Genomic DNA, 16,690 nt, shown 5'->3' on the forward strand with positions numbered 1-16,690 from the left:
TGTCTGGTTGGTGCAGGTTTCTGAGGAATGAAATCCCCTGTGGAGATAGTCTAAATATGCCACATTTGTCAAACGCCCGGTACTTTGACATCAGTGAAGGGAACATGAGCTTGTGACCATGGTGCTGCACAGGAGGCCAGCCTGGTCTACATAGTGAGTTGAGTTCCCAGACAGCCAAGGTTATCCTGGTGGGAGAAACCCTGTCACAAAAACAAAAAAACAAACAGTGAACTAAAGGAGAGATGGAAATTTAATGCAGCAGAGATATGTGTGTGTGTCTGGAGGAGTTTGATAGTCAGGTGGAGCCGTGATAACGGAAGGACGCTGTTCTCCTTGTGTCTCCGCCAGGCCTGTGCTTGGTGCTCCGTGTGTGCTACGGCGCAGAGTCCCCAGGGAGCCTCACGATCTCAGAGTTTCATTCCTGTTCCATGGAACAAGAATCTGAGGCCCCGGGGATTTAAGTGTCCATCCACCAGACATGTCAGTTCTGTCTCCGCTCATGACCAGTTGACCCCAAAGGACAGTGGAGATTGGGCGTGACCTTGACTTTCGCCCCACATAATTATACACAGTTCTCTTTATAGGAAGCTAAAGTCCTGATGCTGCCTCAGAGTCCCCTTAACTCAAGGTCTCCCAGAAGAGAGATCTGGGGACTCTGAGCCTTCGCCTCACAGAATAAGCTTCGGGCTAAGCCAGTCTCCCTCCTCAACAGTATTTCCCCTCACCCTGTAGTCTCCATCCTTGTAGGTGTAGACCCACCCCATCTATACAGTAAAGATCTTCCTGTCATCTTCAGTTCTTTCTGTGAACACAGGAAGGTTGGGCTCTGAGGGGACCTGTGTTTCCCCATTGGCTGCTGTCCTGTGCTCTGAGAGTGTCTGTGCTTGCTCTCTGCTGTCTTCTAGGAGTCTGACATGTTACTCTTGTTTTTCCTCCCTCTTGGCCCTGGAGCTTCATGTTGTGTTCCCTCCTCCCCGGCTGTGTGTGTGTGTGTGTGTGTGTGTGTGTGTGTGTGTGTCTCCCCGTGTCCCACAGCTCAAACTCTTTACCAAATGTGCCACGTAACTGTGGTATCAGGAGGGAAGATAGACGCTAAAGAAATGTCAGCACAATCCTATATACAAGGTAAAGGTAGGGCGGCAAAGTTCTAGGGCAGCTTTGAGGCCAGAGGGCGCCATGGCTATCGGCCCGCAGGTGCTGTCTACATTGTCTTTTGAGACAGGGTTTCTCACTGGCCTGGGACAGCAGGTCCTGAGGATCTGCCTCTTTGTGTCTCTAGTTCTGGGATTATAAGCTCACACACACTACCATGACCAGTTTTTTATTTAATTTTCTTGGGATTAAATTCATAACTCTGGAGGACATACCAAGCCCTTTCTCAACGGTTGTCAGCCCCTTTCTTTTCCTGACTGGCCAACGCTCATCCTGTCCTGTTCTCTTCTAAGCCTCAGGAGTTGTAGGTGCCACAGATATTGTTAAAAGGGGAATTGACTGCAGTGTGTACAAAGTTCTCTTTACTTGGTCTGAAGTTTAGACAGCCCATCTCAGTACCGCCCTGGCTCTCTGACAGACATGAAGACAGTGGGCAGGATTGACCTGTAAAACTTACAGAAACAAAATGATCACCTGCTGTTCTAGTTCAGTATTTTTGCTTCAAATAAAAGTTTAGTTGAGCCGGGCAGTGGTGGCGCACGCCTGTAATCCCAACACTCTGGGAGGCAGAGGCAGGCGGATTTCTGAGTTCGAGGCCAGCCTGGTGTACAGAGTGAGTTCCAGGACAGCCAGGGTTATACAGAGAAACCCTGTCTCGGGAAAAAAAAAAAAAATCCAAAAAACCAAAAAAAAAAAAAAGAAAGAAAGAAAAAAGAAAAAAAAGCTTAGTTGTGCAGTTGTTCTGCATAGTTCACACATGGTGGAATGATTAGAGCAAATTGAAAAGCCTTAACTAAGAGACTGGAGAGGTAGCTCAGAGGTTAAGAATACTGGCTGTTCTTCCAGAGGATCTGGGTTCAGTTCCCAACACCTACCTGGAAGCTCACGCCTGTCTACAACTCCAATTCCAGGGCTTCTGACACCTTCACACAGACATGCATGTAGGAAAAAAATACCAATGGACATAAAATAAATTATATATTAAAAAAGAAAAGCCTTAGCTAAAAAGATAGCACCTCACAATACCTGTCTGAAGAAAGGCACGAGTGGAGTTACAGAAGAACATGGATGTCAAAACAGAAAAGAGAAACTCAGTCATGTTGAAATTAAATTTAAGACAATGGGTCAGTGTGATGGGTAAAGGCCTTGGTGCCAAGCCTGACCACCTGGGAGCTCACGTGCTGGAGGGAGGGACTGGTTCCTCCCTCCCCCACCATTGTCCTCTAGCTACACAAATGTGGGGGTACACACACTGAATAAACCAAGACAGTGAAATAGTTTCAGCCAGTAAATTAGGCAAAAGTTTTCAAGATCTAAAAACTACCTTTCATTTCTCTGCCTATGTGGAAACAACAGGGCATATATGTATACAGAGCTGTATTCCTTCCCCCAATAGTCAGTACATTTACAAAGTGGAATTAACTAGAAACAGCCAGATCTGCCTCCTGACTGCCTGACAGGTTATTTTGATATATCAGTTTTTCTACCTAATAAAGTATGCTAATATAGTTATATTATTGGAAATATTAAATCACTCAAAAATTTATTTTGCCTGAAGAGATGGAACACACCTTTTTTTTTGGTTTTTGGAGACAGGATTTCTCTGTATAGCCCTGGCTGTCTTGGAACTCACTCTGTAGACCAGACTGGTCTCGAACTCAGAAATCCGCCTGCCTCTGCCTTTCAAGTGCTGGGATTGGAACACACCTTTAATCCCAGCACTTATGAGGGCGAGAGGTTGACAGATACAGGAAGCTTTCTGTTAAGATTAAGGCCAGCCTCCATACTGAGTTCCAGACCAACCAGGGTTACATAGTGAGATCCTGTCAAAAAACAAAAAGAAAACTCCACAATTGATAGAATTTTAATCATGCAGTTACACTGTTGCACATATTTTGCAAAAAAGTAATAGATTATAGCTATTTTTGGAACCTCTATATTTTTATATTTATGAGCATTAACGAGACTTAGAAGTTGTGTCAAACAAATCAGAGATTCTCTTTGGGAGGATTACAAGTAACTGCATTGTTTTGTTTTGTTTTGATGAGTATTACTGTGTAAGTTTATGATCCTGGCTGCCCAGGAGCTCACCAGGTAGAATAGACCGACTTGGAACTGAGAACTGTTGTCTCGTCTCTGCCCCCAAATGCTGAAGTTGCACCAGATCTGCTGTATTTTGTCTTAATTTTTTTTTTTCCTCCTAGGAAGAACTTTGCTTCTCTGTATAATTGAGAACAGTTTTTCAGACAGGCACGGCAGCATGCACCTGTAGTCTCAGCGCCGGGGAGGTGGAGGCAGGAGGAACAGGGTGTTCCTGGCCAGGCTTAGCCATGCCTTGCCTTCTAGGCCAGTCATGTTATAATGAGACTTTAGCTTTGCCGGGAGGTGGTGGCGTACGCCTGTAATCTCAGCAATTGGGAGGCAGAGTTCCAGGACAGCCAGGGCTACACAGAGAAACCCTGTCTTGAAAAAACTTTTTTTTTCTAGAGTGTTTCTGTTCTGTGGTTCATCGTGTATACGTGTATACATACATGTGAATATCATGACTGTGTATATCTGGCCAAATTGAGTGCAGAAGTTGATAAAAACTATTTTCATAAGACAGTTGTTGTAATTAAAGTTCATATTTTAACATGAAAAAAGATACCTCACTGGATCATTCAGTTCTCTGTGCCTGTTGTCTCCTAACTCACTAACAAAGAATAGGTAGGTAGGTCACTTGTGACCCACCGGGGTGTCTGAGCAGGTGTATCAAGTGGTATGCCAACCAGATCATGCCTTTCCATTCTAGGGCTGTTTCGCTGCTGCTGGTGAAGTATTAAAGCACTTGAAGGAGCGATTTCCACCCAACAGTCAGCACGCCCAGGTAACCGCCTTCTCATGCTGGTGGATCTATTTCTGAAAAGAATGCTTTTATCCAATGTAAAGTAGGATTTCTTACAACATGGTCAAATGTATCACAAGCTAGCTCCAGACTGACTGAGGATGACACTGAACTTCTAATGCTTTGCCCGCCCTCCCAGGGCTGGGATTACAGTCCCGTGCTGCCATGCCTGTGCTAACTAACGTGCTCAGGGTGAAACCAACCCAGGCCTCAGCCACCCTGCACAACATTGTCCCATTTGCGATACATCCCTAGCTCTAAAGTGGAACATTTCAAATTATTCCCTTAGAAAAACATTAAGCTACAAAGGAAGCTGATGGTCTGGATATGTGGTTTAATGTTACAGTACCCGTCAAGCATCCACAAAGCCCTAGTTCCGTTTCTAGCACTGCAGAAGAGGGGTGGAAAGGCTGCATTCACGTGATGCTGTTTATCTGTACTAAGCTTACAGACATGGCACATGGGGCTGGGGAGATGATGGTTAACCGCATACACTGTCCTTCACAGGACCTGAGTTTGGGTTCCAGCATTCCTGTCAGCTAGCTCACGGTCACCTGTAACCATAGCTCCAGGGGATTTGATTTCCTTTCAGTACTCTGCAGACACCTGCAACCACATGTTACTATCCACATACAAACACATAAATTAAAACAACAAAACCAGGAGGGACTAGATATATTTTCTCACCCTTTTTGTTGTTGTTGTTGTTTTTTGTTTGTTTGTTTTTTTGAGACAGGGTTTCTCTGTATAGCCCTGGCTGTCCTGGAACTCACTCTGTAGACCAGGCTGGTCTCGAACTCAGAGATCCGCCTGCCTCTGCCTCCCAAGTGCTGGGATTACAGGCGTGCGCCACCACACCTGGCTTTTTCACACTTTTAATGGGAGGCAGAGACAGGCGGATCTCTGAGTTCGAGACCAGCCTGGTATGCCTAGTGAGTTCCATGCCAGCCAGGGATTCAGAGACCCTGTCTCAAATAATAAGCAAGCCCAACGGGCTCAGGCTAGGGGTGTGTTCAGTGGGTAGAGTGCCTGCCCAACAAGCATAAAGCTTGAGTTCCGTCCCTAGCACCACGTAAATGTGGTGGCAGATGCCTATAATCCCAATATAGAAGATGGATGATCAAAAGTTCAGACTCATAACTGGGGATATAAGCTCAGTGAACATCCACAGGTCCTGAGTTCAGTCCTCAGTACCCCACACACAGACATACTTCCACCTGACTGTCTACCAAGTGTTGGGTACACCATTGCCCAGCAAAAATAAATCTTTTGAAAGTTCAAACTCATGCTGGACTATATGGAACATTTGAGGCTAGTCTGCAATACCTGAGACCCTGTCTCAAAATTAGAAACCAAACCCAGCTTCATCCTGTATATCGTTTGAGGGTGAGTGTTAGAAAAGTTTGGGGGGGGCTGGGCAGTGGTAGCACATTAAAGGCATTTAATCCCAGCGCTTGGGAGGCAGAGACAGGCATATTTCTGAGTTCGAGGCTAGCCTGGTCTACGGAGAAACTCTGTCTTGAAAAGCCAAAAAAAGAAAAAGAAAAAGAAGAAAAGAAAAGTTCGGGGGCCTGGAGAGATGGCTCAGTGGTTAAGAGCACTGTCTGCTCTGCTCTTCCAGAGGTCCTGAGTTCAGTTCCCCACAACCACATGGTGGCTCACAACCATCTAATGGGTTCTGATGCCCTCTTCTGGTGTGTCTGAAGACAGCAATGGTGAACACATATAAAACAAATCTAACAAAAAAAAACGTTTGGGAAATGGGAATGACAGGCAACAAATTGAGTGCTTATATGGAAAATGGGGGAAATGGGATTTGACAAGAATGACAGGAGAATCCAAGGTTATCAGGTAAAGCACAGTGAGTTGAAAGGTGGGCATGGAGCTGTTTTGCGTTTGTTCTTCACAGTGACCTTCAACCCTGGATCCTCCTGCCTCAGTTTCCCAAGTGCTAGAATTATAAATATTTGCCACCACTAAATGTGGGCTTCTCTTTGCTTTTTAAAAGTTGTTTGTAACATTAAATCAATAAACAATCTTCAATACATGTATGTGAATTGTAAGGATATTTGTAACAATAATGTGGGTTCTTTTTGTATTTAATTTTTCTTTAGTTATGGATGCTGTGTGATCAAAAAATACAGTTTGACAGAGCAATGAATGATGGCAAATTCCATTTGGCGGATTCACTTGTTACAGGAATCACAGCACTTAATGGCATAGAAGGTGTATACAGGTAAGAAACCTGGAAAGCCGTCACCACAGAACGAAACACTTGTTTTCATCCCAGCACTCAGGAGAAACTGATAGGCAGGCAGTCTGAGGCCAGACAAGCTCTCTTGTGTATGGTGTGTGTGCCCTTGACCAGGTGCCACTGCCCATGTGTGCCGGTCAGAGGTCAGAGGTCAGAGGACAGCCTCAGGTGCCATCACTGTTGTTTGTTCACCCCTGCTCGTGTCCGGCCCGCAGGCCTCGGGCTCCTGCAGACCCTTCTCCGTCTCTGTGCTTGGACCGCAGGCGCTGTGCTGCTGGCCAGCCGTGTGTGTGCTTGGGCAGCCACGCTCGGTGCAGCACACCTAGTGTCAGGGCCTTAACCCTAAGGAGTTAACTTTATTTCCTGTGTGTTGGTGTTTTGCCTCAATGTATGTATGCGTATCATGTGAGTGCCTAGTGCTAGTGGAGGTCAGAAGAGGACCTGAGATCTTTTGAAACTGGAGTTCCAGATGGTGGTAAGCTGCTGTGTATGCCTGGGACTGAGCAACAGGGGCTTTTAACTACTGAGCCGCTTCTCATATATATAGATTTTTTTTTTCCGTTTTCTTTTTCAAAATAGGGTTTCTCTGTGTAGCCCTGGCTGTCTTGAAACTCATTCTGTAGACCATGTAGCCCTTAAACTCAGCCAAAATAATTTTTAATAGTTTTATATTTGCTGTACTTTTGTTTGTGTATTAATTAATAATTTACGTTCGGCTTTAGTTGAAAAAGTCAAGGGTGTGATTTATTGTTGTTTTTCTATTTAGGAAATAAGAAAATAGATAATCAGTAGCTATGTGTAGTAGCAAATGCTTTAAATCCCAGCACTAGAGAGGCAGAGGCAGGCAGATCCCTGTGAGTTCCAGGACAGCCTGGTTTACATAGTGAGTTCCAGGACAGCCACGGCTGTCCCTGTCACACATGAACAATTAACAACAGAAGGCAGGTAATTAAATTAATAAAATAAGTATCTTCTAGAGATAGTAACTGAGATTCTGATAGCTAAAACCTAAGATTTTAGCAATTTTTCACTATATTTTATTTTGTGTGTGTAGCAGTGTAAGCATGTATGTTGCATAGTACACATGTGGAGATCAAAGAACAAGTTTCACGACTTAGTAATTTTTTTCTGTTGTGTAAGTCCTAGGGATTGAACTCAGGTCACCAGGCTTGGAGGTGAGCGCATTTGCCTGTTGAGCCTTCTTACCCACCCAGCTAGACTTTTCTTACGTGCACACACATGGCCATGCGCTGATTGTAGCTCAGGCTGGCCTCAACTTTGGTGTATAGCTGAGGATACCTTTGAACTGATCCTCTGTCCCCACAGCCCCAGTGCTGGGATCACACCTGGTGGTGGCAGCTGCCACTGCATTTCGATTTCTGTCTCTTCCTCTTCCTTCTCCTTTTCCTCTTCCTTCTTGTCTTTTTCTTTTTCTTTTTCTCTCCTTTACAAATAAGCAGTCCTGCTGAGGAGATAGATCCTTGATTCCAGATGGTTACAGTTGAAACTCTTGCAGACCTCTGTGTAACCATTGCTGATTGTTTTGATTGTTTCAGAAAAGCAGTTGTACTGCAAGCTCAGAACCAAATGACAGAGGCCCACAAACTTCTGCAGAAGCTGCTGACGTACTGTCAGAAGTTAAAGAACACAGAAATGGTCATTAGGTAAGCAGTGTCTCAGGCGCCCTCCCCCCAGGGGCGGGAAGGCAGGTCTCCTCAGCCGGCTCTCCTGTCTGCCCAGCGTCCTCCTGTCAGTGGCAGAGCTGTACTGGCGCTCTTCCTCCCCGACCATTGCAATGCCTGTGCTCCTGGAAGCTCTGGCCCTCTCCAAAGAATACCGATTGCAGTACTTGGCCTCTGAAACCGTGCTCAACTTGGCTTATGCCCAGGTAAGCCAGTGTGGGTTTTTTTTCCTGTAGGGGCCTGTGGGGTGAGGGTGTGTATGTTTATGGGGTGCATGTGTGTACTGTGGGGTGAGGGTGTGTGTTTATGGGGTGCATGTGTGTACTGTGGGGTGAGGGTGTGTATGTTTATGGGGTGCATGCGTGTACTGTGGGGTGAGAGTGTGTGTTTATGGGGTGCATGCGTGTACTGTGGGGTGAGAGTGTGTTTATGGGGTGCATGCGTGTACTGTGGGGTGAGAGTGTGTGTTTATGGGGTGCATGTGTGTACTGTGGGGTGAGGGTGTCTATGTTTATGGGGTGCATGCGTGTACTGTTGGGTGAGGGTGTGTATGTTTATGGGGTGCATGCGTGTACTGTTGGGTGAGGGTGTGTATGTTTATGGGGTGCATGCGTGCATATGGGGGCCAAAGTCAGCCTTCCCTGTCATTCCTTGGAGACTGTCCACCTTATTTTGAGTTTCTGTGTGTGTGTGTGAGTGTGTGTGTACGTACATATATTTATACACACATACACAGGTCCCCACACATACAGTCTCTCCTGGGACATGTGCTTGTCATTTAGGCCAGACTGGCTAAGCATTCTAACCATTGAGCCCTAGAGATCCCCGAGATCCCCGTGACTCTCGCTATCCCATCGCAGGGATCACGGGCTCATGTCACTATGTCCAGCTCTTCATGTGCTTGCTTGGGAATCACACTGAGCTCTGGTCTGCGTGGTAGGGACTTTAACAACTGAACCATCTCCACATCTGCTTCCCAAGTGCTGAAATTACAGGCCGCCACCACCCCTTATAGGCCTTCTGTGTGGTTGTGGGGTGTGTGCCTCTGGCCTTGTGTATGGTTCTGGGGGTGTGAGCCTCTGGCTTTGTGTGTGGTTCTGGGGTATGAGCCTCTGGCCTTGGGTGTGGTTCTGGGGTGTGAGCCTCTGGCCTTGTGTGTGGTTCTGGGGTGTGAGCCTCTGGTCTTGTGTGTGGTTCTGGGGTGTGAGCCTCTGGTCTTGTGTGTGGTTCTGGGGTGTGAGCCTCTGGCCTTGTGTTTGGTTCTAGGGTGTGAGCCTCTGGCCTTGTGTGTGGTTCTGGGGGTATGAGCCTCTGACCTTGGGTGGCAGTCACTGATCCTCTGAGCCGTCTTCTCAGCTTCTTCATATACACATTTCTATCTGAATACCTGTTTTCAGGTTTTCTTAGCCATCTAAGAATGGAATTGTTGAATCATAGGATAATTTTAATTTCTTTTAGGAACTGCTTAACTATTTTTGGCATAAATGGTGCTAAATGGTACATAGTGGACTTGTTATTTTTGCGTTCTGAGTAATAATGTGTTAATACATTACCAGAATTGTCTCAAGAATTTGCCAGCTCTCTGGGATTTTGCAGTTTTCATTACTGTGCTGTATGTGTGTAAGTGGTAGCTCATCTTGGTTTTAGTCCTCTGGGCTCTGGGAACCAGTGATTTCAAGCATCATTGTTTGTTTATGTGAGTACGTGCATGTGAATGCAGTGCGCTTAGTTCAGAAGAGGGTTTGGGTCACTTGGACCTGGGCTGTGCGCTGGGAACTAAACTTGGTTCTTTATAACCTCTTCATGCCTGAGCCATCGCTCCAGCTAGCCCTCTTTCATCATTTATAATTTTTATTGTTCTGTTGTTTGTTTTTTATATAGGATCTGGTTATGTAGCCCAGGCTGGACTAAACTTGGGATCTTGCCTCTGTGTCCTAAATGTTAGGGTTATAAGTTATTTGTGTCACAAAACCTGGCTTCCTCCATCCCACTTTGAGACAGGCTCTTCCTGTGTACCATGGGCTAGCTGGGGACTAACTAGACCAGGCTAGCCTCAAACTTGGAGTTGTTAGTGCCAAGATAACAGGTATTCATCACCAAAGCTGGTGTGGCTGTGTGTAATTTTGATGTTGGCATAATGAGAGTTTTAGTTTGGTTGGTTTGTTTTTAAACAGGGCCTTATGTGGCCCAGGATGGCTTTAAACTGATCTCCATGCTTGTGCACATGTGTGTGGAGTGTTTCTGTGTGTGCATATATGCTGTGTGCTTGTGCACTTATGTGTCTGTTTGTGGAGGTGTCTTCTTTAATTGTTCATTGTTCTCTACCTTATTTCTTTTTGGTTTGGTTTTTGAGACAGGGTTTCTCTGTGTAGCCCTGGCTGTCCTGAAAGTCACTCTGTAGACCGGGCTGGCTTCGAACTCAGAAATCCGCCTGCTCTTTTCTCCCAAGTGCTGGGATTAAAGGCATGTGCCACCACTGCCTGGCTCATTTCTTGAGGCTGAGTATCACACTGAACCCAGAGCTCACCCAGTCAGGTGGGCGGGCAGCCAGTAAGCCCAGTTCTGCCTCCTCAGTGTTGGGATTAGACACAGGAATTTAGGAGGGGCTCTACGGATCAAACTCAGTCCTCATGCTAGCTTGGCAGACACTGCGGCTTCAGCCGTTGTTCCAGCCCAGGGCTTTGAATTATTCTGAGTCGGTTTTTATGTATTCTATATACACTGCATTGTTTCCTTTGTCAGATCAGTCACCCCAGCACTATTTATTGACTTTTATTGAAAAGACTTCTTTCAAGCCAGCACTTGGGAGGCAAGAGGCAGGCAAGTCTCTTGAGTTCAAGGCTAACCGGGGTGAGTTTCAGGACTGCCAGGGCTACACAGAGAAACCCGTATCAAAGACAGACAAAGAGACCTTGTCTCCTGCTAAATAATGTTGGCACCTCTGAGAAAGCCAGTTTGTGCTAGGTGTGTGGCTTGATTCCGGACTCCGAATTCTCTTTCACTGCTCGTATATTTGTTCTTATATCCATAGGGCCACATTATGTATGATGCATATGTTATTCCATAGAATAGAATTGAGCGCCCTCAAGTATGGGCACTCCTGCCTTAGCCTTCAAGGCACTGGGTTTGGGTCTGCATCACCACCAAGTCCTTCTCAGGAATGCTCAAATTGCTCTAGTTCTCTCTTCCCGAGGTGTCGAGGATGGAGTTGGGAAGTGAGTCACCATAGGCTTTCACCGCCACGCCTGTAAAGATAAAACATTAAAGCTGGGGCTGCGTGGTGCATGCCTGTAGTCTCATCACTTGAGAGATAGAGGTTGGAGAACTGCTGCACATATAAGGCTAGCCTAGGCTACATAGTGAGTTACAGTTCAGCCTAGACTATAATCGTAAGAACTTGGCATAAATAAAACAAACCCAAATAAAACAATATAAGACAAAGCTTTTCATACTACAAATGACCACTTTCTCCTGCATCTCTTGAAATCATACTGCCTTGTGCATGTATTCTCTGCGAATGTGTTGTTCAGGGGGGGATAGCCTGTGCCATGGAGAAAATACCCAGAACACAAGCCCATTTTTGTAATGAGTGCATACAATGTGTGCATATAATGATCTGCTGTTTCTTTTTTAGCTCATCCTTGGAATCCCAGAGCAGGCCTTAACCCTTCTCCACATGGCTATTGAGCCCATCCTAGCTGATGGGGCTATCCTGGACAAAGGTCGTGCCATGTTCTTAGTGTCCAAGTGCCAAGTGGCTTCAGCAGCCTCCTATGACCCAGTGAAGAAAGCAGAAGGTAGGAGCTTCCTGGAGAGTGTCAGGCCTGCCTGTCATTGGATTTGCCTGCTGGTGAGCTCACCAGCCCTAGCAATCTAAGTTGTAGTTTTAATTTTTAAAACAAAAAGAAGTGAGACAAAGCTTTTATAGTATGGTGGGCTTTTTTTCTCCTTCATATTTTAAAGAGTGGAGAATATAAGAATATCTGATATATGGTATCTGCTGAATAGCAGATTTTGAAAACTGCATGTTTAATGTTGCTTTCCCTCCCCCACCACCATCGCCAGCTCTGGAAGCTGCCATTCAGAACCTCAGTGAAGCCAAAAGCTACTTTGCAAAAGTCGACTGTAGAGAGCGCATCAGGGATGTCGCTTACTTCCAGGCCAGGCTGTACCACGCCCTTGGCAAGACCCAGGAGAGGAACCATTGTGCCATGATCTTCAGGCAGCTGCACCAGGAGTTGCCCGCCCACGGGGTGCCCTTGATTAACCATCTCTAGACAAGCCTCCCCGCTCGATGTCATGTCCTTAAGTGGTGGGTCACTGCATGCTATCTTGTCAGTAAACTGTTCTGATCAGTTTGTCTGAGGTGTTTTTTTTTCTGGGTTGAATTGTCAGTATCTTTGTTAAGAATTATGTATCTAGGGGCTGGAGAGATGGCTCAGCAGTTAAGAGCACTAACTGTTCTTCCAAAGGACTGGGGTTCAATTCCTAGCACCCTCATGGCAACTCACAATTGTCTGTTACTCCTGTTCCAGGGACTCTGACACCCTCACACAGACATAGAGCAGTCAAAACACCAATGTACATAAAATGAAACTAAATTATTTAAAAATAAAACCTGTGTATCCTCTTAAATCTGCTTACAGGGGATTGGTGGCTCAGGCCTTTACTCCCAGCGCTTGGGAGGTAGAGACAGGCTGCTCTCTTCAAGGCCAGCCTAATCTCCATAGAGAGTGTAAGGCTATACAGTGAGATCCCTCTTTCAAAAAATAAGATTTGGGGCCGGAGAGATGGCTTAGCAGGTAAGAGCACTGACTGCTCTTCTGAAGGTCCTGAGTTTAAATCCCAGCAACCACATGATGGCTCACAGCCATCTGTAATGAGATCTGACACCCTCTTCTGGTGTGTCTTAAGACAGTTACAGTGTACTTACATATAATTAATGAATGAATGAATGAGATAATAAGATTTGAGCCGGGCAGTGGTGGCACACACCTTTAATTCCAGCACTTGGGAGGCAGAGGCAGGCTGATTTCTGAGTTTAGGCCAGCCTGGTGTACAGAGTGAGTTCCAGGACAGCCAGGGCTACACAGAGAAACCCTGTCTCGAAAAACAAACAAACAAACAATAAGATTTGAGAGCCGGGGAAATGGCAAGTTGGGGACCCAAGTTTGGATTTCCAGATTTCACATAAAAGTGAGGGGAGACATGTCTGCTGACTGCTCCCCCAGTGGTCAGGCGGCAGTGGTGGGATTGCTCAGGCAAGCAGCCTAGCAGGGGTAGCAGAATCAGCCGCTCCAGAGACTCAGTCAAGTGGAGGGTGACAGAGGACACCTAGCTTCTATCTCTGCCTCCCCTCTCCCAAAATGTGTATACAGGCACAGGAGCCCACAAAATTGCATTTTTTTTTTTAAAAAAAAAATCAGGTTATCACACCGATTAGACCTCCCAAGTCCCATCCCCTGCACCCATATAAAAGATGGAAGAAAATTGACTACATAGTTGTCCACATGTCGGGACACAATGCCAGTCACACCCCTGATAGGAAGGGTCACTGCTTTGCTGCGGGTTCTGTTTGTTTTATTCCAGTGCTAAGGATCCAACGTAGGGCCTTGTACATACCACATACCTGGTAAGTGCTCTGAGCTATGGTGCCCAGCCCTCCCCCACCGTCCCCAGCCCCCCACCGTCCCCAGCCCCCCCTCATGCTCTCCCTTCACTTCAGTTTCCTTCTGAGCTTCCCCTGCTGCCACTCTGAGCCAGTCCTTGTGTGTGGCTATGCGACTGAACATAAAAAAGGATGATGTGCTTTTCTATATGTAAACATGGAGGTGATTATAATGGTAGAGGGGTCTAGAGGCTCTGTTAAACACTGTCATTTGCTTATCTCAACCCTGCAGTTAAACATAGTTGTTGTGTGCTCATGAATTTCTTCCCCTTCACACAGGCCGAAGCAGCCTACACAGGAACAGCTCTTCTAAAGCCACAAGGAACCAAACAAATTTTGCAGCTTCTGTCATTGGCTCTTTCTCTCTTATATTTAAACCTTCTAATGAGAAACAGTTTCTCTCAGAAGCAATGAAAAACAACTCCACCCGCCAGGGAGTGTTTGCTGGCCAAAGACAGCTGCTCTGGAGACAGGCTCACGATAGAAGTAGAGACATGAATTGGAGTGTTGGTGTTTAAAAATCTTCCCTTCAATTTCTGTGGAGGTTGTATTTGTAGACATGGAATCACAATAATGACTGTGTACTTAAAAAAATATATTCTTCCAGCAGGAAACTAGATAGTTTTCTTTATGTAACTAGTTTTTAAAAACTAGTTTATTTTCCTGTATGCTTTGGTTTTTTTTTTTTTTTAGACACTATAGCCCAGGCTGACCTCACACTTGGATCTTTCTACCTCAGCCTTCCTGGAGTCCTCTGTAAACAGGTCTGTGCCACTGCAGCTGACCCATGCCTGCTGGGGGAGGTCCGGGGGAGGGGGGTGACCGGGGAGGGAAGTGGGGAGACAGTGCTGGGTTATCCAGCATCTTACACATGCTCAGTATGTGTTCAACCACTGACCTACACCACCAGTCCTTGTTACCGTTCATGTGCATCAACATTAAACCCCAGAGCTAAAGATGGATCAGAACCGATTGGAATTTGTAAGGCCACATAAAAATAAAAATGAGAGGTTTCTGGCATACAATTTTCTGGTGTTAGGCTATAGAACCACTACTGAGTTTGGTGCATAAGGATTGGGGATTAATCTCCAGCACCCTTTCTCCTATTAAAAATAAAAATAAAAATGGCCACAATGAGGTCTCATATCCACCCTGGCTGGCCTGGAACTCACTGTGAGGACAGACTGACCTCAAACTGACAGAGCTCTGCCTCCAGAGTGCTGGGATTAAATCAGTACACTGCTGGGGGCTGGAGAGATGGCTCAGTGGTTAAGAGCACTGACTGCTCTTCAGAGGTCCTGAGTTCAATTCCCAGCAACCACATGGTGGCTCACAACCAACTGTAAAAGAGATCTGACACCATTTTCTGGTGCATCTGAAGACAGCTACAGTGTATGTAGTCAGATATAATAATAAATCTTAAAAAAAAAAAATCAGTACACTGCTGTAGCTTAAATCCAAGTACTGAGGTCCTTAGGAGCACAGAACCATGTTGGGGAATGGTTCTAATGCTTTGACGTAATTGGGAATCTGCATGTCCAATCGATAAAGGTCTTTGTCTCCAGTTGGTTTTTGATTGATGAATACAGAGACCAGCGATCAATGGCTGGACACAGGGAGACAGGGTGGGACGCTTAGATTTTCCAGGCCTAGGTCTTGGGAGAGAGGAGTCACCACGTTTTGGAGGGAGATTGGTCAAATTTAGAACTGCAGAAGGAAAATCATCCAAAATCTAGGTGAGGGGACTGGAGAAATGGCTCGGTGCTTTAGAGCACTGACTGCTTTTCCAGAGGTCCTGAGTTCAATTTTCCCAGCAACCACATGGTGGCTCATGACCATCTGTAATGGGATCTGATGCCCTCTTCTAGTGTGTCTGAAGACAGCTACAGTGTACTCATATAAGTAAAATAAATTTAAAAACAGAAAAAGTTGCTGAAAATATTGAGGTATTGGGCTGGAGAGAAGAGTAGTCTGCTCTCTGAGGTCCTGAGTTCAATTCCCAGCAACCACATGGTGGTTCATGACCATCTGTAATGTGATCCGATGCCCTCTCCTGGTGTGTCTGAAGATAGCTACAGTGACATACATGAAATAAATAAGTAAATCTTTAAAAAACAAACAAAATGTAGGTGAGAAGGAGTGTGGCTCCTAAAGGAGCTGCCCAGAATCGTCTCTTGCAGTGAAGACAATTGTGAAGGGGCCGCCCAGAAGGAACAGGGCAACAAAGAGAGATCATAGATTTAGAGGGCGTTGAGCTGAGAGTACCGGAGGGAAATGTGTGATAGCTGTGGGAGGATTAGAACTGCCCAGCCAGGGCATTTCAAAATAAGCTAATGTGTATGTGTGTATTTCATTCGTGCATCCAAATTGTTCCTAGGTACAACGCAGTGTAGCTAAGCTCACCGCTACAGGACCATGCCTGCTTTCACTCACAAAGCCTGCCTAGCCCCCCTCTCAGCTAGTTGGCATTCATCCCAGCAGGGAAGCAGTCCTTAGCTAACCAGCCTGTGTTGTTCCCAGCTGTCAGTGACAGCCTCCCAGGCCGGTGTTCAGGAGGAGCTAGTAGGTTGAATGGAAAGTGGAAATATCAAGAGTGACCCCAGACACAACTATCTAGGTGTAGGACCCTGAAAGGCAGCCTGGTTTCTGGTTGAAAACCCCAGTGACTCCGCAGGGGATGACCCTGCAAAGGACAGTAGGCCTTTTGCTACGCTCCTGGACACCAGGCCCCTGACAAGAAGCCGCAGCTCTCCATAGGTCTGTAGCCATCAGTCACATAAGGGCAACGCCCCAAGCCCCTCCACAGGTAGAAGACATGACCTGTGGTCATGTAGCCTCAAGACCTCTCCATTTTAATGAGGTACCTAAAGTCCTGGAGCTTTAGCCAATAAACACCGCTTCCCCGACACTCCTATTTAACCTCAGGCCCACCCTGAGAAAGTGAGGTATGGTTTCACTCTCTGCCATGATAAATACCTTAAAACCATGGGCTGTCTCTATCAGGATCTGCTGTGGGAAGCAATGGAACAGGCCTTTGCCTTAAGAACTGA

At 46.1% G+C, this 16,690-nt stretch overlaps 1 protein-coding gene across 2 annotated transcripts in view; it reads left to right on the forward strand.

Annotated features, from left to right (window-relative positions):
* The window catches only part of Anapc5 (anaphase promoting complex subunit 5), a 31,964-nt gene extending 19,634 nt beyond the window's left edge, over positions 1-12,330 (forward strand). For both annotated transcript variants that reach the window (XM_052169169.1, XM_052169170.1), the window contains exons 12-17: positions 3,944-4,018; positions 6,151-6,272; positions 7,847-7,954; positions 8,031-8,178; positions 11,607-11,769; positions 12,038-12,330. In XM_052169169.1, the coding sequence (XP_052025129.1) occupies positions 3,944-4,018; positions 6,151-6,272; positions 7,847-7,954; positions 8,031-8,178; positions 11,607-11,769; positions 12,038-12,249 (828 nt within the window). In that variant the 3' untranslated portion in view covers positions 12,250-12,330. The remainder of the gene's footprint in view (positions 1-3,943; positions 4,019-6,150; positions 6,273-7,846; positions 7,955-8,030; positions 8,179-11,606; positions 11,770-12,037) is intronic.
* Positions 12,331-16,690: the final 4,360 nt, after the last annotated feature.

Source organism: Apodemus sylvaticus, chromosome 22, assembly GCF_947179515.1.
Source record: "Apodemus sylvaticus chromosome 22, mApoSyl1.1, whole genome shotgun sequence".
In the NCBI taxonomy this organism is placed as follows: Eukaryota; Metazoa; Chordata; class Mammalia; order Rodentia; family Muridae; genus Apodemus; species Apodemus sylvaticus.